Source organism: Xiphophorus couchianus, chromosome 24 (assembly GCF_001444195.1).
Source record: "Xiphophorus couchianus chromosome 24, X_couchianus-1.0, whole genome shotgun sequence".
Classification (NCBI taxonomy): Eukaryota; Metazoa; Chordata; class Actinopteri; order Cyprinodontiformes; family Poeciliidae; genus Xiphophorus; species Xiphophorus couchianus.
The window spans coordinates 6,883,795-6,910,212 of NC_040251.1; the positions used below are offsets into that span (position 1 = coordinate 6,883,795).

Sequence of the window (26,418 nt, forward strand, 5' to 3'; positions counted from 1 at the left end):
AAATATTCACAAGATGAAGCCAGTTTTACCCTCCATGGTAGAATGAGTGAAAGCTTTGACCTTTCACCTCCAAAGAATCTGCTCTTTGCTTGTTTCAGCCTTGAAGTTAGAAGGTGACGTATTGGATTGGATTTCTGCAGACTTGGAGAAACGACTTGTAATAAAATACAAGTCTTTTTTATTTTATAAATTTATTTATTTTATTTGATAAAATAAATGGTTATAAAAATAACCATTTATTTTTGGTTACCATAGCAACCAGTGACCGGCAGCTCCTCCCCCTTTTGCTATTAGAATCAGTTCTGTGTTTTAATTATATGTGTTATAATTCAACACTTTTCATTACATAGAGTGTTTCAGGAGTAATGTTGTTTGTAACTGTTATCATAATGAATGTTTTAGCTAGTTTTACAATAATTATTGTTTTGTTTTGTTTTTTTATTGAATTTTATTTCATGTATAAGAAGCAGCAGCTGCTCACTAGGATTCATGCCGTTAATTTAGCCAAATACAAATATTTAGCTAAATCCAATTAAGCTAAATATAAATATTAAATTAAGCTAAACATTTAGCTATTCTATCATGGATGTAGAGCGATCAGAATCGTCATCCTCACCTTGTACGTCACAGCAGATTGGTTTGTTGAGTTTTACACACTCTACATCAGCAAAGCCTCCAAAATGCGTCATGACGCCGCAGCTTTCTGCCCCCAGGAAGTTGTTTGGTTCCCCAACGTTCCAGTTCCTGAACGCAGCTTCTCCGTCTCTGTAGAAGTTCGGGTCAGTAATGGACCACCTCCAGCTGTTCAGGTCCTCAGACAAACCGATCCAGGCTCGCTGCAAGCAGCACAGAAAGTTCTGATTTATATAAACACACAAACTGTTCTGCCTTTCAGAAGTCACAGAAAAATGCTGTTTTTATTTTTTATTGACTCGTTGCACCAGTTGAGGTTTTAGACCAGATTCTAACAAACTTACATATTTGAAATCTGAGCTGTTGTAGACCATGGCGTCCAGATCCACCATGTCGGTCAGGAGCATCATGTCCTCCATGCTGCTGACCGTCACCAGGTCCAAGAAGTTCTGTCTGCAGAAACTCTGAGCGTCCGGCCAGGTCATCAACTCATTGACAAAAACTAACAGGAGTGGAGGGGGGGCCGCAGCGACACACAGCACTGCAGCACAAACACAGCAGCAGCTGAAACACGCAGAGACGGATTTACTTCCTGACAATAACGAGGAAAAACTTGTCCTGCTTTAGGCAGAAATTATAATGAAGAAAGAGCAGCTCTGCTTCAACATGTTTTACTCCAGTAAGTGAAAAAGTATTTGGTAAAAAGTTTACTCAACTGATCAAACGATCAGTAAGTTAAGATTTAAAAACTACATCATCAGGTGAACCAAAATAAAATGTTAAGTGGAAATTTTGGTTGTCATGAACGAAAATGACAATAATTCATAAAAGTCACAAAAAATATCAAAATCAGACAAAAGAAATTTTTCCAAATCAGATTTTTTTCTATAACAAACTTTAACAAAAACTGCAGGTGTGTGTGTGTGTGTGTGTGTGTGTGTGTGTGTGCGGTGAATCTTTAATTAAAACATGTTTGTTTTCCATTCACTATCCATCTATCATTCATTATTATTATTCATTCAACAGGCAAATTCATTCAGTATGGATGGATGGTTTTTTCTTAAAACTTGAGCAGCAGTGAGGTCACTGAGGTCATTGAGGTCATTGAGGTCACAGAGGTCACAGAGGTCATTGAGGTCACTGAGGTCACTGAGGTCATTGAGGTCACAGAGGTCACAGAGGTCATTGAGGTCACTGAGGTCACTGAGGTCATTGAGGTCACTGAGGTCACAGAGGTCACTGAGGTCATTGAGGTCACAGAGGTCACTGAGCCGTTAGCATCTCAGTTATCGCCTCAAACTTCCTGCAATTTTTAGAGAAAACGTATAAGAAAGAGCACTTTGTGAGAAGAGGATAAATCTGCGGTTTTTTTAGATTATGCTGGATTGTGAACGTAAATCTAGTTGTGGACTAACTGCTTTGGCCCGGTGTAACTGGTCCATTTGGACAGGCGGGGCAGGTTTGGGGAAAGGTGGCTCCGTCAGTGACATGAAGATTCAAACGTTGAGTCGGACATTATTTCTCTTATCGTCGCCATGTCCTGTAGAATCTGCTCTTTAGACTTTCTTATCCAGAACTTCAACTCTTTGTTTAATTCTGACTTTAGTGATGATGGTTACCTGGGAAAAATCAGCTTTATTGATATTATTTGTGCAGATTTAATGCATGCATGTCAGATTTAAGTAAATTTTTTTGTTACAATTCTGAGAAAAATAATTAATTTTTTTCCTATGACCCAAAATCCTTCTCTGTAGGTTTCACAGGTTAAGTACTTTTACTCAGTTATATTTACTTGAGTAACTTTTTGGACAAAATGTAATTTTAGGAGTAGTTTTAGAACTTTTTGTTCATTTTACTTTTATCTGAGTAATATTCCAATGTCAAAGTGAGACCTCTTGCTTGAACACAATCTTTGTAGTTTTGCTGTTAGTTTCGAATTCATAAAAATGAAGTAATAACTACCGTATATATTGTCACTGGAAGTATTTTACCCTGTTCTAACCTGTATACATTATGATGTAACAATTTAATACATTTTATATTGAAAATAAAAAAAGAAAACAAAGTGTTTTTTCTGCCTTAAATTATTTTGTAATAATTTTTTTTACTTTGCACATAACTTTATTCTTTTTGTCTGTTGGAAAATGTGATTTTTAAATATGAAACCAGATTTTTTGATCTGTTAATGTTTTTTCCAGATACTTTTTCACTCTTGAGTATAATTTTAGGAAGTGAATCTTTGTCCTCCTGCAGGTTCAGCTGCTGATTTTATGGCAGCAGATCAGAACGTTGCTCTCATGAAACACACAGGACTTTGTATTTTTGGGATTGTTTTCTCTGGAGCAGCAGCAAACAGATAACAGTCACATTACAGAGCTTCTTCTTCTGCTGATGCTAACAGTGACGCGTTGCTCAGATTCTTCTGTGTCTGAACAGAAATAACTACACATAATGTTTTAAGCAATTAAATTAAATACAGAAGATACATTACAAGAATGAATAAAGTTCTGTCAGTGTATTACCAAAAATGGTAATTTCAAATGATTCCCAGGATGCAACAGGAGCATAAAATCATGAGATAATCTGAGACACTTACAGGAAGCAGCTGTGATGAAGTGAAGCATTTTCATCCTCCTGAGTTTTTCCCTTCAGCTCCGTCAGGCTGCAGCTGCTTATAGTATTTATATCACTGCTGTCACGCACATGCAAAAAGAGGATGCAAACTCTTCCTATTCTGGGTTTTAATTCTTGATCCATTTAATATACTTCAGAGTATTCAAACTACTTTTATTTACATATTATTTACAAGGCGCTTCAGTCAGAAAGGATGAAAAACATCTTTAAACAAAATTTACCCCAAAACCAGTGAAGCCCCATCAAATCTGGTTCAGCGTTCTATGAACAGATATTTTAATTTGAAGATATTTTGGACTCACTGCTAACCTCAGACAGCACAGTGACACTTTCTGAACAGATTTCTAAAATCACTTTTTATTTCCGTTTTAAAAACTTTGCAGATTTATTGCGAGGAAAAGGAAAAAACAGTTTTTGGTTTTTTAAGCATTTCTTCAGATTCAGAGCTGCTTGTGCGACGCTCACACATGAAATCACATTTTATAGAATTCATGTAAACAAAATGATAATTGGTTGGAACATATGGGAAGGTAAATAAAGCTCTGCTCTCGTCATGTCACACAGACACTGATGTGCATTAGCTTCCACTAAATACCATGTTGACGTAGCGCTTTAGCTTTAGCAAAACTAATGTTTCTGATTAGAGCTTTAGTGTTAGCGCAGCTAGCTTCTTAGCCAGCCGTTCCCACCAATGATATTTATCATTAGTTGTACTTTACATATTTTAATAACTTATATTTCCATCTGCTGCCAGTTTAGCTCAGAAATACTCACTAGATGAAGCTTCAATCTAAAAGAATGAAAAAACAATATTTAGTTTGAATCAGCCATGTTTTATTCACCCATTCAGACTCTCAGACCTCCAAACCTTCTAGCTAACAGCACAAACAAATTATGATAATCACATCACAAATATAAACTGTAGATTTGTGAAGCTGTTCTTTCTTTAGAGGAGTCCAGGTCACGATGGCTCCTGGTGGAAGATTTCTCCATCCGATGTTTTCCTCCAGCTCAGCCTGACGTTTCCATCCTCTCTGCTGCCCTTCAGCTTCTGTTCAAACTGAGACGCAACATTTTCATTTCTGACAATCAGGGCAAAAATAATCCCCAGTGATGGCATATTACTTTGAAAAAGTAACTTTTATTGGATTACTGATTACTCCTTGAAAATGTAACTTAGTTAGATTACTGATTACTTGATTTGGAAAGTAACTAAGTTACGTTAAAAGTAACTTTTTTAAGTTACTTTCAGCAGCTGCTAACAACAACGCTGTAAAAATCACATTGATTTTTGCCAAAACTTAATTGCAAGTTATTTTATAATGATAACATCAACAATGTGTTTCCACTCATACGGTTGAACTGAAGGGGAAATTTTTTAATGGTTACAACAATACAAAATAACTTTGTAATTTGTGTGTGTTTTTGTGTGGTCCACTGTCTGGAAAACTCTAAATAGTCTGATTCTCCTGCTCTATGTATGGAATGCTAATGCGATCAAAAAGGCACAAAATGTCATGTGTCTAATCAAAATACAAACACAGATTTTTACACCATCAGGAAGGTAATGAGAACCAAGAATAGTATTTTATTTAGTCAAAGAACTTTTCAGCTCTATGGAAATTAGTGTATTTTGAAAAACCGCAATGGAAACATTATTTTTGCATCGCACGAGTCACATGATGAACAACCAGATGATGCCGCTGGAGGAAAATACAAAGAAGTAGACGACAGGAAGTGGTAGGAGGATCATGGCGAGGTTTGGTTTTTAACGATTTACTGCATCAAACAAACTTATTGACGTGTGATTATAATTTAATTTCTTATTTTATGGAAACACCACAATTGCAAAATTGTGTTTTCTTGACATAAGCAGAATATTGACAAAGTTCTGAGATCATTTGTAACAGAAACTCAGTGAGTGTTTCCATGTCTGCTGTTTGCTCTGTTTTATTATTTCTTCATTTAAATTATCTGTTGGTTTTAATGCAGAAATGAATAATTTGTATGTTTCTTAAATAATTCTGCTCAGTTACTTCACAGTATTTTCATGCAGTGATTTTACCTTTGCTGTTTGGCTATTTTTAATTTCATTAAATCTTGCTTTGATTGTCAGTTTGCTGTTGGGTTTTCCCCCGGTGTGGAGCGTTATAGCAGATTTCCGTCCTAACCCAGAAGCCGTACCTGCTGCAGCAGGTCTGCCAGCACCGCCGGGTCACTCAGGTCCAGAGAGGAAGACTTCACCAGCTTCACCTTCACCACCTGCTTTGAACCTGGAACTTTGACAAACGAACTGGTGTCACAACCTTCTCCATTTGACATGAAAAGAAAAACAGTTTTTAAATCTTGGTTTGGCATCAAACCCATTGATTTGGGTTTGGACCAGTAGCAGTCCTGGAGCGCCACAGGGATGACTACTCAGATCAGTTTTCTTTGCATTATTTGTACTTCAGTTTGTTTCTTTTCTTCAGAGCAGATTGAAAGAGGTAAATCTCAGCTATTTATTCCTTCATAACCACCTTGTTTATGGCAGTATTGTTTTCTACCAGCAGGTCGGTTTCCAGGTGAAGAAAAGCCGTAAATCGTCACGTTTTGTGTTTAAATTGGAGGAATTTATGAAATCGGGCTTTTTAAGGTTCTGTTGAGCCACTTCTGTCCTGACCTGCTGCAGAAAATATTGACATATTTCACAGAAGAGGAAAGTTAATCTGTTGCAATCTCTTTAAAATTCTGTAAACTCTGAATCACAACCCGATGGAAACTCTGTGGAGATTAGATTTGTTTAAGGATTTAATGTTTGTGACTTTTAGAGAAGCAGATGGATGCAAAGTGACCCTCCAGCCGGGGTCAGCAGGTCAGCTGACGGATGGACGTTCTGAAATAAAGGTTTTGCTCTGAACTTTTTCAATATTTTAACTAAATCCTTTTGAAAGTTGTTAGTGGAAACAAACTGTCTGAACAGAAGATAAAATCATTTTACTGAGGAAATCTTAAGAATCAAGGCTTACCTGCGTTGCAAAAAAAAGGCATTTTCCAGGAGCAAGGCCAGTCCTCCCACTGCCCGGCGTCTGCATGAACGGCTGTTGCACAGTTCTCCTCTGACCCGTTGGGTTCCGACGCTCTCCAGTGGCGGAAGGAGGAGTTACTGCCATCCACCCACATCCAGGAGTTTCTGTACAGACCGATCCAGGCCTGAATCTCTCCTGCTGATTGGACTAGGCCCTTCATCTGCTCGTTCTCTGACATGCTCCTCACGCTGGCCAGGTCAGTGTGATGCTGTCTGCAGTAGCTCTGGGCTGCAGGCCAGCTCATCGTCTGGTTGATGAAGATCAGCGAAACATTCTGCTCTGCAGAGGAAAGGTCAAGAGTTCATCCTGATTCATTTATTTTTGAGTTACGGTGTCATGTTCGTTAAGACATAAATGCAGAGGTTTGGTCTGATCCTCCGTTCTCACCCTGCACGTTGTGGCAGATTGCTTTGGCGAACATCTGGCAGGGATTATCGTTCCAGAAGCCGTTGTTCCACATCCCGCCGCAGCTTTCTTTTCCCAGGTAGTTGTTTGGTTCCCCAACGTTCCAGTTCCTGAACGCAGCTTCTCCGTCTCTGTAGAAGTTCGGGTCAGAAATGGACCACCTCCAGCTGTTCAGGTCCTCAAACAAACCGATCCAGGCTCGCTGCAAGCAGCACATCACATCTGAGTGAAAACTGCGCAGTGACTCAGCTTCAACATTTAACTACAAGAAACCTGTGGAAGGACTTGGAACTAAATGAGCAGCTGTGCATTTTCGAACGTACATGTTTGAAACTTGCGTTCATGTAGACCATGGCGTCCAGATCCACCATGTTGTTCAGGAGCGTCATGTCCTCCATGCTGCTGACCGTCACCAGGTCCAAGAAGTTCTGTCTGCAGAAACTCTGAGCGTCCGGCCAGGTCATCAACTCATTGACAAAAACAAACAGGCGTTCAGGGAGCGCCGAGGCGACACACAGCACTGCAGCACAAACACAGCAAACTCATTTCATCTGCAGTTCATTATCCACCATGTTGGTCCTGAAAGGGAAAAAACTTCAGGATTTTCAAATACTCCAATATTTTTTATATTCACAAATATTCGGAAGCATTAAAACAGCTCACTTCACAATATGAATGAAGTACAACATTTGCAAAACTCACCCTAAAGTTTGGTCCGTTTAAAGTTTATGATAATAAAAATCAGTTGGCTGCTCAGACAGAGTATAAGACGATGGCCAACAGGTGCAAATTCTTCACAGTCAGACAAACATCATGCAGAAACATGAAAGCTGCAAACTCTAAAACTCAAACACAAAAAACTAATAAAACAGAGAAACACTGGAAACAAAAAACCCCATAAAGACAGAAAACAGCAGCAAAAATCTACAACTAAAAACTGCTGCAACCACAGGAAGCAGAAGCAAAAGAGAAAATGCAACAGCGTGTATGAAACTGGCTCCAGACCACCAGGGGGCGTCGCCACCACATGGGACCGACATCAGTAAAGACTCCATGTCATGATTTTAACAGGATGTGAATGAGAAAGTTGGAGAAGAAAAGAAAAGTTTGTGTCTTTTACAGTATTACAGATCAGCAGCATATTTACTTTGGTAATATTACATACTCCATACTCCCCCTAGTGGTCAGGAGGATTTCCACTTTTTGGAACAGGTTTGTAGTGTTTAACTTTTTTCTTTTAATTTGCATTTGTTTAGTTGATATTTTTTGCTCCTGTTTATTTTGATTGCAGCGTTTTCTGTTGAGGTTTCTTGGTGCTTTGAATCATTCATGAGTTCATGGTGCGTTTCGCCGTTAGCTGTTTGCACCTGTCAGCCAGTTAGTGATGATTCCACTAATACTGGTCCAATACTGGTCCAATACTGGTCCAATACTGAGTAAAACTGAAGCTAGTATTGGTGAAACCGATCCGATACTTTGTGCAAAAACATGCAATTTGCCTCCTAAGTCTAAAAGAACTGTTGTAATTCAAATCTTGGCTTCCTAAAAAGAAGACATCACTCGATTGTATTCATTTTAAACTCAGAAATTCATTTAGACCGAAACCTCATTTAGTATTTTAACAGCAGCAGGAAGTCATACAAAATATGTGAAAATGTTGCAAACTAAAAAACCCCAAAGTAATAAACCTACTTTTGTTTAGTTATTAAGAACTTCTATAAAATGAAATCTGAAACGACTCCATGTGACTCTCATTGTGTTTATGTCTGACGCATTACACACTCACCAGGCGGAAGAAAAAGTAGTTCCCATCAACGCTGCCTCAGTCTGAGTTACTTTCTATCGTTCTTTTGTTTAGCTACATTATCTCAAATGACTGAAGTATTGAAAGTATTGATACTTGGATTTGAGAATTGATCTTAGAGCATGAAGGCATCGGAAGGCAGAAGCATCAATATTTCAGTATCAATCTGCACATAACTGGTCACAATAGTATAAGCCTTATATTACACAACAAATAAAATAAAACAATAATAGTCAGTCTTTGAGTTTATTTTGTGAAAGTCAAATTTAAACTAACACATCTGCATCCTCCTAACTATTATTATTATCTCATAAAAAGATATTAAATTGAGCATTTTCTATGTTAATCTTAAAATCTGAGTTTGTCATAAGCAATAAAACCTTATTGAGGTCTTTTAGAGCAGCTGATACGTGTTTTTGAATATACTTAGAGTATATTTTAACAGAGAAGGTTTTAGATATTGACCTCATGACCTCACAGTGGTAAAAATAAAGCTTTGTTAAGAGGAAGCAGGCGAAGCCTTACGTGATGCAGCGGTGAGGAAGTGAAGCGCGTCCATCATCTCTGCTGCTGCAGCCTGACTGCAGACCTGCAGCTGTTTATTGTTGCACTTATGATTCTGTTGTCACGGACATGCAAAGGAACGATGCGAACGATTTGCATTTTATGCTGACAATACCTGAACCATTCATGAAACTTCATACTATTCAAACCAGAGTCATTTACATCCTATTTTACACATCACTCATTTCCCTCAAGACGCTCCAAAGTCACTGAAGAAAGAAAATGTTTTCATTTCAGGGGAAAATATTTCTGTGAACGAAGCTGGTCGGATGTAAAAAGTGTTCAACCCCTAAAGCTGAAGACTGTTGCTGCAGCTGGAAGCTGAAAACTGTTGCTGCAGCTGAAAATTGTTGCTGCAGCTGAAAGCTGAAAACTGTTGCTGCAGCTGAAAGCTGAAAACTGTTGCTGCAGCTGAAAATTGTTGCTGCAGCTGAAAGCTGAAAACTGTTGCTGCAGCTGAAAGCTGAAAACTGTTGCTGCAGCTGAAAACTGTTACTGCAGCTGAAAGCTGAAAACTGTTGCTGCAGCTGAAAACTGTTACTGCAGCTGAAAGCTGAAAACTGTTGCTGCAGCTGAAAACTGTTGCTGCAGCTGAAAACTGTTGCTGCAGCTGAAAGCTGAAAATTGTTGCTGCAGCTGGAAGCTGAAAACTGTTGCTGCAGCTGAAAATTGTTGCTGCAGCTGAAAGCTGAAAACTGTTGCTGCAGCTGGAAGCTGAAAACTGTTGCTGCAGCTGAAAACTGTTGCTGCAGCTGAAAACTGTTGCTGCAGCTGAAAGCTGAAAACTGTTGCTGCAGCTGAAAACTGTTGCTGCAGCTGAAAGCTGAAAATTGTTGCTGCAGCTGGAAGCTGAAAACTGTTGCTGCAGCTGAAAATTGTTGCTGCAGCTGAAAGCTGAAAACTGTTGCTGCAGCTGGAAGCTGAAAACTGTTGCTGCAGCTGAAAACTGTTGCTGCAGCTGAAAACTGTTGCTGCAGCTGAAAGCTGAAAACTGTTGCTGCAGCTGGAAGCTGAAAACTGTTGCTGCAGCTGGAAGCTGAAAACTGTTGCTGCAGCTGAAAATTGTTGGTGCAGCTGAAAATTGTTGCTGCAGCTGCCATCAAGCTGTCGTTTTTCATCAGTTTTTCATCAGGCCGGCTCCGTTTGGATGAATTGTTTAGTTTGGGTTTCTTCCAGCACAAACTGCCTGTTTAACAACATGAAACAGTTATTCTGTTGTACTTTGACTACGCCACTTCAATTTTCTTATTTGTCATATTTTACTTCAAACTTCACTCAAATTATCTGAGCTTGAGATTCAGTCAGTGCCAGAATGATTTAGTTCATTTAATTTATGAGAAGAAAATGCCCCGATGGCGGAACGATTAATCCCAAAATGATTCCTGCAGATTCAGATCTCAGTATTTTTTATTCACCCGATGAGACAGAGACCCTTTAGAAGAAAATAAAAAGATAATAAGTTCCTGTATCTTGGTTTAAAATTACTTGTAAATTGGCATCTTTGGACTTTTAGAACAATTTTGTAAAAATGAAGCTTAGCTGCAGAAATGCTTCAGATCCAAACAGAACTGAGTTTTTTTGAGGTTTCAGCAGAAAAGCTTCCAGCTGTTTGGCTCCAAGTCAAGATCATTCAGATAAGAGGAAGTTCAAAGGGTTTTACACCATTAAAACACAACAAATAAACAGAAATTAACATTATATTACAGCAGTACTGAAAACTAATGGAGATGTAATTAATCTATTTTATCATAACATTTTCTTCCCCCAATAAACTGAACTCAAAGTATTCACCTCCCTGGCATTATTACACTCTTAGAAAAAATGACAATAAATAGTAAATTGTTTTGTTCTTTACACAAATTTACACATATTGCACAAAAAGCCATTTTGGATCTGACTCTGCTATTTTAATAACTGTACAGAAATATTTCTGATATGTTGTAAATATAATTCTTGGTGCAACTTTTGACAGTAAATGTTTTAATGTTTAAACATGAAGGAATTGTCTGGTCCGGAAATAATTTGCATGGAGACGAGTGATGGGTTTGATTCACCGGAAGCTGCTATGCCTACAGCTGCCACTAGAGGGCAGAGCGGTGATGAGTCATTATACAAAAACAAAACAAAAATAGATAAATAAATCCATTCTTTCTGCTTCTTCATGACTTTCAGGAAAACAGCAGGGAGGAAACGAATCAAGATGTTTGTCAGAGCTTTGTGTTAAAATGACTAAAACGTCTTTTCACACACAAACAATCATTTAAAATGACATCAGACAGACTTAGGTGTAATTACCAGTAATTACTATAAGTTATTATGATCATTATTCAAAGCCAAACTGGGCTCCTAAGTCAAAACACCACAAATAAGATAAACATGAAGAATAAAAGCAACAAATGAATATTAAAATGAGAAATAGATTCATTTATTCTACCAACATTAAAGCTTTTAATCTTTAACAAATAAAACAGGAACAAAACTGTTTAATCATATGCTTTATTTGAATTTATTTATCCGTGTATCTTCCAGCAGCGACGCCATCGAGGCCTGAGGTCCTGGAGGAAGTGACATCACCAGTGAGAAGGTCACATGGTCACGTCGGATTTCTCAGGAAGAGGAGGGAGGAGTTAGGCGTTTTTAGCACAGATGAAGAAACTCCTTCTGCTGCACCCTTCATCGTTCACGTATTCACTAGATCCTGAAAAGATCAGAAACAATCAATAATCAATTCTACTCATCAGATTAACTGGAATTATTAAGTATTTTCTGCAGAAAGTCATTTTTTAAATGTCTGTTCCTGTAGAAAGAGGCAGTTTGTGAATGTTCACCTTTCAGGTTGATCTCCATGCAGTGTTCTGCGCCGCCCTGGTTGTTTGGTTCCCCGCTGCCCCACTGGCAGTAGTTGAACTTTGACCCGTCACTCCACAGCCACACACCCTCCTGAAAGGAAGACTCTGTTTTTAGCCTCAGTCTGATGCAGAACCTCAGATGCACCTGGTGGCAACTCTGTGATGAGCTTAGACTGGAATAAATGGGCTCCATACTTGGAAGTTAAAACGTACTGAATGGCTTCTGTCAGGAAATCATCTCTCAGAACCACAAACGTGAATAAACTGACCTTGACGGCGTCGTAGCCTCCGACCCAGGTTCTGTCCCAGGATCCTCTGGCAGCTCTGACCAGGTTCTTCAGGAAGATGTACTCACTGTGGCTGTGGAAGGAGGCCAGGTTTGCACCGAGTGCGATGCAGTTACGCTGGAAGAAAAATCACAAAATGCAAACAGAAAAGCTTAAAAGAAACAGACTGCAGAACTAAAACGTTCAACTGTAAAACCCAGATGGAGGATTTGATTCTGGTTCTGGTTGTGCTGGAGGATTCCTCCTGTTAAAGGAGAGTTTTTTCTCTCCACTGCTGCTACATGCATGCTCCGTATGAGGGATTACTGCCAAGTGACAGCTAGAAGTAATTGTGTGACTGAATTGAAATGTTTTTTTTGTAAAGTGTGTCGAAGCGACATTTGTTTTGGATTAGTTCTACATAAATAAGCTGAATTAAATAAATGCATTCAGATGGTAATTTCAGATTAAATCCATTTAAAACACACGAAGCATCGACAGGTTTTTAGTTTTTGCTGTCGGCGTGGCTCTACCTCAGCATCCACCCATTCAGTTTGGTAATTATAGAAGTAGAAACAGCGAGTTCCATACTGGGTCCAACCGCCAGGGCAACCTGTGAAACACACAGCAGAACAAATCCCAAACAAGAGAAAAACAACGGGGCTTAATCTGGAAACGAGTCCAGATAAGTTTGTAATAATTGTTATTAAATGGAACAAAAGGCAGCAGCTCATAAACACTTTACACCAAAACATCTTCAGTTATTTTGATCACGTCTGACAAAAATCAGACAAACTTTTAAAGAGTTTGTTTTCTGTCAGGATGAAATACTTACATTCACCCTGTGAACAGAGAGAGAGAGGAAATTAAAAAAATTAATAAATAAATGTTAATGCATCTCAAAAGCTGTTAAACAGTGTGGCAGCAAACATATTTATCCCCGAGGTAAAAACATCTAAAACAATGAAATATTAACAAGAATGTCATTATATTGGTCAGAAAGCAAAACTTATCTTATTTAAATTCAACACAGTTAAATATTTCAAACCTGTATTTTCTGTACAGTTTTATACAAATGGATTAAAGCCTGGAAACAGGCTGGTTCCCATGCAGCTTTGAAAAACAACGTCCGACCTTGTACATGTAACCAAAACAGTTTAACTTGGTGGGAAAATACTGGAACTAGAATAAACATATAGCAATACAACTAGCAGGTGTGACCTTACTTTAATTTTTCCACTACATTTTACAAAGAACTAAAGCCTAAAATTCAGTGTCTCAGAAAATTACAATTTTACAAAAATATTCTGGATGTATGAATGTTATGGACTTTATGGTCTGGACAACCACTGGCACCGTCCGTAAGGAGAGCAAAGGTCATTGCTGAAGAAGCTCAGAGTTCTGCGTCCAAGCATGTTCATTAAAAGTTGAGTGGAAGGAAAAAGTGCAAGGATAAGCGCAGGTTTGAGGGGATCATCCAGCAAAATGTTGAGTTTTTATTTTCTGTCAGCCAAGATCATCAAATGTATGAGAAATAAAGGCTTGAAACATGAGGATCTCTGTCACTGTAGAGGCTGAAACTGTTGGAGTAAAGGAAGACGATGACAGACTTACAGCCGTCCAGAGCGCGCAGCTCAGACCGATGAGAAAGACGACATGAAGGACTGAAGCCATCTGTAGGGAGAATCACCAGAGAAATGATAACCAGAGCCTCTCAGATGTTTTCATAGCCTTAAATACATCCAGGCTTTGCCACTTTACAGCCACAGTTATTAATATTAATGTGACAGAGGTAAGGACAGTTTAGCACATTTTTTGTGTCTTTTTTGAGACAAATGAAGAAACTCCCTGACTGAAAAATCACTGCATCGTTGCTAAAGACGAGCATGGGTCCCCTTAGACATTGTTGTTCATATTCAGTATCTGATGAAATGACAAAAGATCAATTTGAATTTTAAAATATATAAAGCATTGAGATAAAGAAGAAGAGCTCCAACGTTACCGTTCTTTGGGTTGTGAGCAGTGAAGTGAGTCTCAGCAGCAGAACCTGGTACCAGGATGTCCAGGGATGGAGCGCAGCCTTTAAATACCCTCACTGGGTGGTGTGACCATAATCTGTCAACAGCAGAAAATGTGGTAAATATTTCCTCAGCTTCCATTTCATGAAGATAAAGTAAAACGAAGGTATCAGCTAACATGTAGAAACTCCCTCAGTACACAAGCTGCTGTTGATGTAACTTCTGTTTTACACACAGACAGAAATTATTGGTCTGGTCTCACTAAAGAATTATTACATACAACCATGGAAACTCTGCACATTGTTCCTGAGCTAATCTGAAGACCACATGAAGTTTGGAGGTCTGTAGTGATTGAGTCTGCAGAAAGTAGCCAACATCTTCGCACTGCGCGCTTCAGCATCCACTGACCCCGCTCCGTCAGTTTACGACCAATTCATGGCTGAGTCGCTGTTGTTCCCAGACGCTTCTATTTTCTTATAATCCAGCTGACAGTGGAATATTTAGGAGCAAGAAAATTTCACCACTGGATTTGTTGCACAGGTGGAATTCACCGAGATCCTGAGAGCCAGACATTCTTTCACAAAGGTTTGTAAAAACAGTCTGCATGCCAAGGTGATTCATTTTATACACCTGTGGAAGTGACTGGAGCACCTGGTTCCTATCATTTAAATGGGGGAGCAAATGCATTATATATATACAGTATATATATATATATATATATATATATATATATATATATATATATATATATATCAGTACAGACCAAAAGTTTGGACACAACTGTGTGTCCAAACTTTTGGTCTGTATTTGGTCTGTTAGATTTCTCAGGAAGAGGAGGGAGGAGTTAGAGGTGTTTGGCACAGATGGAGAAACTATTTCTGGTGCACTTTTCATCGTTCAGGTAAATAATTGATCCTGAAAAGAGATAAAAAATTATATCAGGAAAATATTTCAGCAGCAGGTGAATCTGTTTGGAATCCTAACACAGCAGATCCTAAGATTTATTAAAACCAACTGAACTGTAATTATTAAATACACAAAAAAATATAAACCCCTCATGTCAAATATGAGTTTTATGAACATTTGGGTTAAACAATATATAGAGAAACTCAAACTATATTTTCAATAATTACTGATCTTCATATTGGCATTGATAACATCGTGGTTCGGCTGTTTGTAGTTTTAGTCTCTCCCTGGTTTAACACACCTGGATCCAATGATGGCTGATTAGAGGCCTAAGGAGAACTTTGACCTGCTGAAAAGATTGTTATACCACCAGGGAGAGAATAAAACCGGCCCACCAGGACCCACTTTGGCCACCACTGCTCTAATATGTGCCAACATTGAAATTTTAACTCTGGCAAATTTGCTGTGAAAAGATCTGCTGCTGCTGGATCAACCTTCCAGACCTCTCAGGTCTTCTGGCTCTAGTCTGCTCTGCAGAACCAGAACCAGAACCAGCATTTGGCTTCTATGCACCACAAACCAGGAACAAACTTCCAGAAAACCTCCAAACAGCTGAAACACTGAGATCCTTTAAATCCAGGCTGAAACTGACCTGCTGCTTTTATTAGTAAAGGAACATTGATCAATATATCTGATGAAGGTTCTGATAATGAAATTTGATGAAATGTAATGTTTGTTTCTTATTTTCTGCTGACTGTGTTCTGTCCTTATGATGTAAAGCACTTTAAAAGGTTTGTTGCTGAAATGTTTTATTCAAATAAACTTGAATGAAACCTGTTCATGTTTGAGGGTAATTGTGTGAACTCAGCCAGAATCTGGCAGCTCAAACCTTTAAGGAACTAAAAGGTTTTAGTTCTGCTGCTGTTCTCTGCATGTTGCTGGTTTTGTGTGTTTTTCTTCAGAAGATGATAAATCATTCAATAAACTTCTGGAAACTTTACCCTCTAATTTCTGAGATCCATAAATATAAATTAATGACTGGAATGTAATAGAATAAACTCTTTATTATACTTAATTGGGGTTTAAGACCTTCTAGACTCATAAACTGAATTATTTTATTTGGTTTATATGGAGTAGAATTGTTTTAACTAGATTTGGAAGCTGCCTTCAGGGTTTGACTTCCTGTTTCATCTGATCTGTTTTCTGTTGATCTTCGATCATTTGATCCTTTTAACAACAGAGGTGGAAACCAGCAAACAGTCATCGGATCCACATGTCACATGTACATCAGTCATCATGTTTCCAGATGTTCCAGAAGGGCTTCAGGGTTAAACTCTGTCATATTTAATGATAGTTTCATTCTTTGTAATAATATATAACTAATGCAAGCTGAGCTTCAATCATTGACCTGAAACAGCGGACATGTTGGGTGTATTTCATTTCTCTTTGGGATCGATAAAGTTTATTTTAATAATTATTTTTTAAATTTAATGTGTTTAGTTTATATTTAAAGATTTTGCTCATAAATAAATTCCCTTTAATAATATTTTGGTTCAGGTCAATAATCTGCTGACTTTTTACTTGACGTTTTAGATGTGAATAAATGAAAGTAGATGAATAAAAGTATTTACTAACACAACAAAAACAGGAATCTTAAGAGGAATTGAACCAACAACCCTGGATCAGACATAACTGGAGAATATCCAGTTTAACCATTTTAATGACTTTAAGCTGTTTGATTCAAAGCGTTTCAAGAGTCAAACTAATCGACTGTCTGACATGATCATGATTTTTAATTCCAGCAAACTGCTGAATCATCAGAACCTGTTTACTTTGGATAGGCCGATTCCCACAGCATCAGGGTGTGTTTGACTCAAACGGGTCGTCTGGTGTTTGAATATCAGATTTCATCCAGAACTGCTTCTGCTCCTCTTTCACTTTGTCAACAAACTTCTGGGACCCGATCCGTCCCGTCACAACGACACTAACACACTACAAATATTAACATTAATATTTAGAAATGAGAATTAAATAAAAACATGAATGACTTTTCAAAAGCTCTACACTGTAAAAACTGACATCCTTCTTCAAATTCAATTAAAAAAATACTTTATTGAGCCAAAAGGGAAATTGAAGAATTAAAATTTATTATTTTATTTCTTAAACTGAGCTTCTTATAAAGACTTAAAAATTATTACAGTGTGGTTATGTTTTATTGCCACTTCAGTTCCACATCTGCTTTCCATTACATCAACTCTTTGTATAATCATCAGTAATCAAAATATCAATCAGAATACAAGAATTCTTCTTTTATAATCATTAACAAATCAAAATACAAGATTACTTATGTGTCTCCCAGGTTTTTATGATCTGTTTTCTGCATTTACCTGGAAAGATCTCACCATTCTATACCAGTTTTCACAACAGAGGATAATACCCTACTGTATAATATAACCGGTACCTTCTCATTTTGAACCTGATGAACCACTAAGGTTTGATGAGTTATGTCCAAATCCACCTAATACTTTATTGAGCCAAAAGGGAAATTGAAGAGTTAAAATTTATTATTTTATTTCTTAAACTGAGCTTCTTATAAAGACTTAAAAATTATTACAGTGTGGTTATGTTTTATTGCCATTTCAGTTCCACATTTATTTGGTTGGAAAGTCCGTCCGTCCGTCCGTCCGTCTGTGTCAGGCTCAGGCACTGATGGACACAGGGACTGAACAGAAAATTACAACCAGGTATTTATTGGGAGGTCGACAAACTCTTAGTCAGACAGGCCAGGGTCAGAACCAGGGAATCAAATCAGGATCAGGCGGCCCCTGATCTTCGGGCCGGGCAAACAGGGGATCCGAGCCCGCGGGTCCAGAGTCCAGGTCAAAACGGGTATCCGGTCAGACAGGCCGGGGGGGTCGAAGCCAGGAGGTCCTTATCCAACAGAGAGGGTCAGGGATCAGGGACAGGAGAGGGATCGCTGAGGGAGAGACAGACAGACAGGTTAGATTCTGGGCAGTCAGCTCAAGTCTCAGTAGCAGGTCTGAAGGTGTTACCGCTGAGGGTTTCACAACAATCTGACGCCGTGCAGGGAGAGTTCCGTCCCTATATGGCAGCAGCTGGAGATCAGGAGGATGATGATCAGGTGCGAGTGGTCACTGCACAACAGCAGCTGTGACAGTCTGTCTGTCTGTCCGTCTGTCTGTCCCAGAGTATCATGCTGTAAAATGTATTTGCCCTGTTAAACATTTCTTCTGTTTCTCATTTTTTGTCATATTTTAATGTTTCAGATCATCTATTTTTAATTTTTAATAAAGAGTGAATCGCAGAAGCAGTTTTCAAACGATGATTTTAAAAATCATGGCCCATCAGAGACAACAGCTTGTGAAAACTCAACAATCGCTCTGAGAAACAGCAGAACTGCTTTAGTTCAGTCACACTGGACGGTTCTGAGTATGAAGGATGTTCTTTTAGAGATCTGTCCACCGTCAGAGAGGTTCAGTATGAGTTATTATTATATCTGCAGGTCAGGGAATAACCAGGTCTGGGCCAGGCTGCTGAAACCGAGCTGAAAACATGGAGTTTAATCAAACTACCAATAAATAAACAGAAAGGTTTTATTTTCCTTACTGAATAAAATCATCATTTGAAAACTGCCTGTTGTGTTAATTCAAATTATTTTCCTACAATATTACAGTTTAATGATATGGAAATTTAATTGAGACAAAAAAGTAAAAACAAAATCAGCCTGTGAGAGAAAAATACTTTTCACATGTTGTAAACAAAAATGGTAGATTTAAATTTTAAAACCTTGGAGACAGAAATATTGAGGGCAGATATGATTTTTACTTTAAATTAAAAACAGTTTGAAGTCATCACACGTTTATTGCATCAATGTGACTTCAACCAGTTTACATGTGGTGCAGATTAACTACAGTCCAGCAGGGGGAGCTGTCCCTGTTTAGATTGGACAATGAATTAAGTTTCTGTTCATAAACAGACAGTAAAAATGGCAGAAATATTGTTTGACAAAAAATATTTAGTGTTTAAGGTTATTGTTATGATGTTTAAAGATGTTTTATTAAAAAGGGCCTTTTAACTACAGCTGCTAAATGAAAAGCTTCGTTTTCACCTCTAAACCTTCATTCTATATCATTTCTTTATTTATGTATTACTTGTGCCTTCTGTAATTAAAATAAAATTCAAATTTCTCATCTGGAGAAACTTTGGGTTAATCTTGCTTCTCGGTGTAAAAGATCTTCCCATCAGGCTGGTTCTTCCAGCTCAGTCTGATCTCAGCCTTCACTGCCTGGTCCTGCAGCTTCTGCTGGAGCTGAAACACAACGATCAGACAAGTCAGGAACACACACTGAACACACACAGAACACACACAGAACACACACTGAACACACACTGAATACACTCCAAACACGTACAGAACACATGTATGGCGCATACATGTGTGGACACACACACACACGCAACCAAGTGTGTGAGCAGCAGGTATTTGATGCATTGTGGGACCATTTTCCTGACACATATTACATTGTGGAGACACTGCCCCTTGTGGGGACCAGGACTTGGCCCCCACAAGGAGAAATTGTGTTTTTGGGTTAAGAGTTAGGTGTAGGACTAGGATGTGTATTGAGTTTTGGTTAGGGTTGGGCTGTAGAAATTAATCAAAGTCAATGGAATAGAATTGCACAAAAATCCGTGAGGGACGGCAGAGTCCCAGCTCGAAATTCAGTGAAACAGGTGTACGGAGCCTTGTGCCAGAAGCCCATTAAAATGCTGTTTACATCGTTTTAAACTGTGTTATTGTGAGCGTGACTGGGAATAAAAATAGCAACAGGTATTTTGTTCCATATAACACAGTAGGAGTGTAACAGGTAAACCTTTTATGGATGCAAACTCAACTAAAAACCCACCTGTTTGGAATTGTATTTGAAACCTAATCAATTACAAATTTATTGATGGAACCTGACTTAATGTCGTGTTTTGATTGTTGATTCTATGTTACATTGTGTTTCTGTGTTTGATATGATGTAAAGCATTTTGAAATGTCTTGCTGCTGAAATGTGCTATACAAATAAAATTTGATTGATTGGAAAGTCCCTGCAAAGATAGAAAGACAAACATGTGTGTGTGTGTGTGTGTGTGTGTGTGTGTGTGTGTGTGTGTGTGTGTGTGTGTGTGTGTGTGTGTGTGTGTGTGTGTGTGTGTGTGTGTGTGTGTGTGTGTGTGTGAACCAGGTTTTTATATGTTCATGGGAACGTTTTGTCCCTCTACATTGTGGGGACATTTCTTCATCCCCATGAGGGAAAATGCTGTTTTTGCTGTTTACAGTAAGGTATGTGATGGTGAATGAATGTCTGGGCTGTGAATGAACACACAAACACAACCACGCGCACACACACACGCACACGCACACAAACACAGGCTAGTCTGTCAGGAGCAAGCTCTCCAAGGTGTGCCACCTCTAGGCACCATCTAGTGGAAGAAGGGGGAAGCAGCAGGCAAACAGAAAAATCCCACAGAGAACCAAACCCCGGTTTCCATTATTGCAAGATGTCCGTGTTAATTTGGTCAAAAATAGATAATGGGAGTTTTATTTGGCTCAGTGGCTAAAACTAGTTTTTTAAAAATTAGATGTTATTCAAGCTAGAGCATTGAGAATTTGTTTAGAGGCAGTTAAGTCAACCCCAGTATGTGCTTTACAAGTAGAATCAGGAGAAATGCCATTATGTATCAGAAGACACCAGATAATGGTTAATTATTGGATAAATTTAAGAGGACATAATGAAAATAATCTAGTTAAGAAAATATTAGAAAATTGGAAAGGAACAAATGAATAGTTTTGAGTTAGTTAAGAGTTAAACATAGATAAACTACTTGTCACCTTTGCTACAGTGACAGGAAGAGTAACACCAGATGGAAGAAAAATCTGATCTAGTGTTTCTGATTAGGATCTTGGAATGTTGAAAACAAAATGCTTCCTTCTCTTGTTTCCTGAGTTTGATCTTTGTGTAAATCTTTTTGCTGACTTCCAGCAGAATCACTTTGCTTCACCACATTGTCTGCATGCTGCTGTCTTTTCCTGTAAACTCTCTCACTGATTTTGCTCTTGTCTACCTTCAGCCTGCACAGCTGATGGTTTCATGATTCTGGGATGTTGAAGAACACTTGACCCATTTAACAGACACTCACGGACCCCTAACCTGCAGTAACACAACATCTTAATATATGCAACCTGAAATAAAAATATTAGTCTCTTAATACACTTACTGTCTTTGTTCATTCTAAAGAGAAGACTGGTGCTGCTTTGTAAATGTGACTGGCCACAGCAAAACTGTGAACAAGTCAAATCTTTTCTTTCAGCATGCTGTTCTAAAAACAAAAGTTCTGCAAACTGAAAAATATTCCTGCAGACATGACTTCCTCTGATCATATAAGTGACCCTGGTGTTGCTTTCTTTCCACCAGTTTCTTCAGCTTTTCTTTTGAATGACATTTTAAAAATCTTTTAGTAAATCACTTCATCTAACCTGATGTGCTATGCAAACACTTGCCTGGTTTTGCTTTCTACATTTTTGCTGAGATGATTCGATATTAAATCTGCTGACAGAAATGCTTTAATTTTATGCTTTAATTCAGCATCTTATTCTGGTTCAATCATCTCTCCAAAGATGACAGACGAGTCAGAACGCTTCAGGTCTTTATATGAATCTCTTAATTCTGACTCCTTTTCCCACCATGGTTTATAAATGTTACTTAATTTTAAAGTTTAAAATGTTCTGTCGTATTAACCGATCATTTAACACCCACAACTCAGTGAAAGTTCTCCAGCCTACCAGTTAGTTCCTTTTAGAAGGAACTAACTGATCCAGATTAAAAGATATTTCAGGAATTAAAATGAGTTGCCACAAACTAAATGATCAATGTTTTCACCAGAGACTCCTAAATCAGTGCTTGAAGTGTAACTAATCCCTAACATTTTTGCTAATAAACTGTCTAAATAAGTTATTTAGGGTTCTATCTTTATATTTCTGAGGGAAATCTGACATTTTTGTGCAAATTTGTTTAGTTGTCAGGATCGGGGTTTCATTTTCACAAGATTGTAAGTTACACTTTAAACTAATTTTTAGTTTCTTTTTTGGTTCCAGTAGATCATAAAATCCATGTTTTCTTTGTGTTTTTACAAAGAATCCTGGAAACCTCTGACTGATTTTTCTTCATAATAATTTGCTGGCATGTTGACTGTAAAACAATCTGTTACATTTCAGCTTTTTGCAAAGTATGAAAAATAAACTTGATACTGAATTTGAAAATGAGGCTAAAATAATCATGTGCAGGCAAACATGAAGTTTTCACACCATTTAATGAAGTAAAAATATTTGACAGCATAAAGATCATTAAATCAAGTTTGTGTTTATAATGTTACTTTTTATTTCAAAAGATTATAAACCCATTAATCCCAAAAGAAATCCCACCAAAAACAGAATTGCTATCACAGCAGCTCAGCAGATGGTTGGAGGCTTCAGATTCTTTTGGCACAAATAAATGGCCATGGCTGGTTACATGGTCTGTCGTTCCACTTGTACACTGTTAGGAGAAAAAAACACGAGCATGACTAAACATCTGATTCTTCTACATTTCCATCTTATTTCATGTTCTATTGCTTATTAATTACATGTAACCTTTAACACCACACAGGGTCAGGTTTCAGCCTTCCTTCATTCTAAAACTAAATAACAAACAAATAAAAAATGGGTTTATCTTTACCAATGTAGTTCATTTCCAGGCAGTGTTGTGATTGTTGAATATTGTCAGGCTGACCGATAGCAAAGCTAGTATAGTCAAACTTTGATCCGTCGCTCCACATCCACTGTCCCTCCTAATAGACATGAAATGTTAGAACAAAAAACCTGCCAGGCAGGTTGTGATTAACTAAAAATACAGTTACTGAAATATCATTTATTGCAGGATTTGATACCTTACAATGTACCAAATACAAGGCAACACAAACACACACACACACACACACAAACATCCCCCCTCAGTTGTTCATGAGTGTGTGTGTGTGTTTTTTATGTTGATAAACATTCTCTGTACATCAACACACAGTACAAGTTTAACTTGTGTGAACATGCAGGTCATCCAGCTGCAGCGTGTTAGTCTGTTTTCAGGAACTTACTGTGACGGCATCGTAGCCGCCGACCCATGTGACCGCAGGGCTTCCAGTGTCCCGTACAACCATGTCACTCAGGAAGCTGTTTTCTTCATTGTTGTGGATTGAGGCCAAATTCCCACCAATAGAAATGCAGAACTCCTAATGAGGAACAGACACAGTAGACAAAGTTATATTGGGAAAATAAATACCTTCAAATGTGTATGAAAAACCTGAGTTTTTCATACACATTTGAAGAAAATAAAATAAACAGGAAAAACATATTTTCCTCAGTGAGTGCAGCTACTCTGAGGAGAGTGTCCATGTTAGAAACTGAAGCAGTGAGTTGTGTTTGCGTGGCTCTGTACCTCGGCATCACTCCACGTCTTCATGTTGTAGTAGAAAATGAAGCAGCGACTTCCAAACTGGGTCCAGCCAGGAGGACAGGCTGCTGACAAAAACAATTCAAAAGATATTTTAATAAATTATAATGAATTCATAGATATATAAGTTAGCCCTTCTGATTATTATATGTTAAATTCACTCTCCAGATGCCTATTTGTGATGACAGAACTTTTGATCAATTAAAGACTCAGAGTTTGGCTGCACAAGGTGGAGAGAGAGCAGTCCATACAGAGGCCTTAGTCCTCGACCAGGCTGTTGCAGGTTCGAGTCCCGGCCTGTTGACCTTTGCTCTCTCTCACAACCTGCTGTCCTGTGTGACCATTAGAGCTGATAAAACCTTTAAAAGAAAATGTTTTATTGTCCATATTTGACAGCTGGGATGGTGAAAGCTCCCCCTGTGTCATTATAACCTAACAGTTCCACTTTAGTGTCATCAGACCATTTCTGTCTGCAGAGTGAAGCTCTTTGTCTCTCTGTGTGTCTGCAAACTGCAGTCTAGTTTTGTAAGTTTCCTCTAAAGTAAAGGCTTCTTCTTCGCTGAGCGGCTATTCAGTCCATGTCAGTACAGAAGAGTTTCACTGTGAATAACGACTGGGCTTAATCTGCACGTTTTGGACCAGAACCCGTCTCCTTTGATGGGTGGACATTCCCGTCATGCCTGTAGATGCACAGACAAACGCCGCACCTTTAAGCATTGGTAAGTTGTTCCCAGGATGAAGCAGACTGGAGCAGCTCCATGATTCTCTGATATCTTCACTAATTTCTTTTAACTTTACCATCGTGTTGAATAAGAGCGTTTTTCAGCTGCGGCCTTAAAATAAATCTAGAGGTGGGTCGGCAGTTTACTCAAGTGTCAGTTAACCTATCAAAGGTTTGTGGAAGGAAATCAAAAGGCACGACTGCTTTCCCTGAGAACGACCAAATCTGTGTCAAATTTTGAATTCAAGGAAAGTTACAAAACCATCTCTAAAAAATGTTCTCACTAAGTCTTCTGGCATTTAGCAATTTGAAATAATTTTGGTAACTCTAACTAAGCTAAAACAAAAACAATTGTGCAGATTTAACTTCAGACAGTGAGAAAAAATCTGTTTGTGTCTTTTTATTTAGTGAATGTAAATATCTGGTTTCCATTGTAACTGTCTCTTCAGGAGAAGTATGGAGTGAAAATAGTCTCAAAATATCAGTGTGTGTGTAAAAGTATTTGTGTGTGTGTAAAAATATTTGTGTGTGTGTAAAAATATTTGTGTGTGTGTAAAAATATTTGTGTGTGTAATACTGGATTTATAAACCTTAAAAATAAAATAAACCTTCTCCTACACCAACATTTGTAGGCATACTTTTACATATACTTTTACACATACAGAGAGATATTTTGAGATTATTTTCACTCCATAGAGAAGCTGCTGTGAGAGCTTCTTGCAGATCTTACAGTTTGAGTGAAACCTGGGAGGTACACAGCCGTGACAGCCCAAGACTTCAGCTGTCAAATCGTCTTTATAACATAAAAAAACCAAATAGCTTCCAAAGCTGTTACATAACTGATACATAAAAATATATCCATAACACAGATGGTTTTATTCATAGCATGTACAGCTGTGTAATATCTTCTGCCCCCTTTAATAAACCACTAAAGTTTTATAGAAATAATTACCAACCTGCCATGTTTGGAACTGGACCCTGTGAACACAAAGACAAACTGATGAAAACTGATTTCTTCTTCCTCTGGGTTTTATAGTATCCTCAGGTTCTGGTGACAAACTGTAAAAACCTTGTGCATTTTGTCATTTTGACATTATTCTTCTATTATTCTGTGGAGTTGCAGCCAAGAGATCTTAAATCAGTAGCAAACAGATGAAAACTGATGTATTTACATTCAACAGTCTCTGCTGTCACTGGTTGGTTTTACAGCTTCAGGTTTCTAAGCTTTTTGGAAATTTTCTGGAAGCTCTTTGTGAATCCTGCTTACTTATATTCCCTTTTCATTGTGTATTTTAGTTTTTATCTAATAAACCAAGATCAGACAGAGCAGTGGAATATGGACGTCAGATTCCCTTTATTTCTGCCGTCTAGTTCCACATAAGCCCAGTTTTTGGCTTTTGTAAAGACAAAATAAAATTTGTCTTTACAAAACAGACAAAATTTCCAGGAAAGGTGTTTCCTGGATTTAAATATTTCTTTCCTTTAGCTTCGTGGAATTGTTTTCTAGTGAAAGAATTTTTCGTTGTGCAATCGTTTCTGCATTGTTCGGCTTTCCTTGGATGATTCGGCCGTGACGGGTTTCTTTGAGATGGAGGCTTTTTTTTTATTCTGATGAGAACAAACAGAAACAACCAGGTTGTCATTAAACAAACTGTGATAAAAGGATCAATTAACATCCCAAAGTGTTAATTCAAGAAGGAAAAGGTTTTACTTGGGTGTTCAAGGTAAAAAACAAAATGTTTTCCTGGTTCAGTGGCACATCGAAGATCTGCTTGTTTCCGTGGTTCTAATGTTTGACCCACTTTTAGGATTTTAGATATTGTACATGAATCTTAAGAAAATGTTTTAGCTTTTAGCATGTGAGCCTGGTATGGTGAGTGAAGGATGAAAATAAACTGTCCAGAAATATCAATGTGGCCCAGAAAATCATATGCAAAGAGCAAAGGATGCTGGGAGATTTATACTAAAGGCAGACAAAACAAAAGGCTCAACTAATTGTGGGCG

General features: G+C 38.0%; 4 protein-coding genes and 1 long non-coding RNA gene across 5 annotated transcripts in view; all 5 read right to left on the reverse strand.

Annotated features, from left to right (window-relative positions):
* Positions 1 to 3,313, reverse strand: part of LOC114140315 (macrophage mannose receptor 1-like) — a 6,025-nt gene extending 2,712 nt beyond the window's left edge. The window contains exons 1-3 of the mRNA XM_028010090.1: positions 3,230 to 3,313; positions 978 to 1,174; positions 617 to 836 (exon numbers count right to left, since the gene is read on the reverse strand). Coding sequence (XP_027865891.1) covers positions 617 to 836; positions 978 to 1,174; positions 3,230 to 3,263 — 451 coding nt within the window. The 5' untranslated portion in view covers positions 3,264 to 3,313. The remainder of the gene's footprint in view (positions 1 to 616; positions 837 to 977; positions 1,175 to 3,229) is intronic.
* A 791-nt stretch (positions 3,314 to 4,104) lies between these two features.
* On the reverse strand, positions 4,105 to 8,787 carry LOC114140331 (C-type mannose receptor 2-like). Its single transcript, XM_028010110.1, has 5 exons — positions 7,064 to 8,787; positions 6,723 to 6,942; positions 6,276 to 6,614; positions 5,452 to 5,546; positions 4,105 to 4,327 (listed from the first exon to the last, which is right to left on the reverse strand). The coding sequence occupies exons 1-5, from the start codon at positions 7,202 to 7,204 to the stop codon at positions 4,229 to 4,231; spliced, it is 894 nt and encodes a 297-aa protein (XP_027865911.1). The 5' UTR covers positions 7,205 to 8,787; the 3' UTR covers positions 4,105 to 4,228.
* Positions 8,788 to 11,586: 2,799 nt separating this feature from the next.
* Positions 11,587 to 14,335, reverse strand: LOC114140453 (galactose-specific lectin nattectin-like). The gene is made up of 7 exons (XM_028010313.1): positions 14,226 to 14,335; positions 13,838 to 13,897; positions 13,059 to 13,065; positions 12,757 to 12,836; positions 12,227 to 12,361; positions 11,937 to 12,048; positions 11,587 to 11,806 (listed from the first exon to the last, which is right to left on the reverse strand). The coding sequence occupies exons 2-7, from the start codon at positions 13,895 to 13,897 to the stop codon at positions 11,736 to 11,738; spliced, it is 465 nt and encodes a 154-aa protein (XP_027866114.1). The 5' UTR covers positions 14,226 to 14,335; the 3' UTR covers positions 11,587 to 11,735.
* A 3,541-nt stretch (positions 14,336 to 17,876) lies between these two features.
* LOC114140455 (uncharacterized) lies at positions 17,877 to 18,320 on the reverse strand. Its single transcript, XR_003594588.1, has 2 exons — positions 18,201 to 18,320; positions 17,877 to 18,124 (listed from the first exon to the last, which is right to left on the reverse strand). It is a non-coding gene; the product is annotated as an uncharacterized LOC114140455 (long non-coding RNA).
* A 4,182-nt stretch (positions 18,321 to 22,502) lies between these two features.
* LOC114140454 (galactose-specific lectin nattectin-like) lies at positions 22,503 to 25,626 on the reverse strand. The gene is made up of 6 exons (XM_028010314.1): positions 25,622 to 25,626; positions 25,371 to 25,392; positions 23,679 to 23,761; positions 23,338 to 23,472; positions 22,926 to 23,037; positions 22,503 to 22,745 (listed from the first exon to the last, which is right to left on the reverse strand). Exons 2-6 carry the CDS (start codon positions 25,375 to 25,377, stop codon positions 22,681 to 22,683), a joined length of 402 nt encoding a protein of 133 aa, XP_027866115.1. The 5' UTR covers positions 25,378 to 25,392; positions 25,622 to 25,626; the 3' UTR covers positions 22,503 to 22,680.
* Between the last annotated feature and the right edge of the window lie 792 nt (positions 25,627 to 26,418).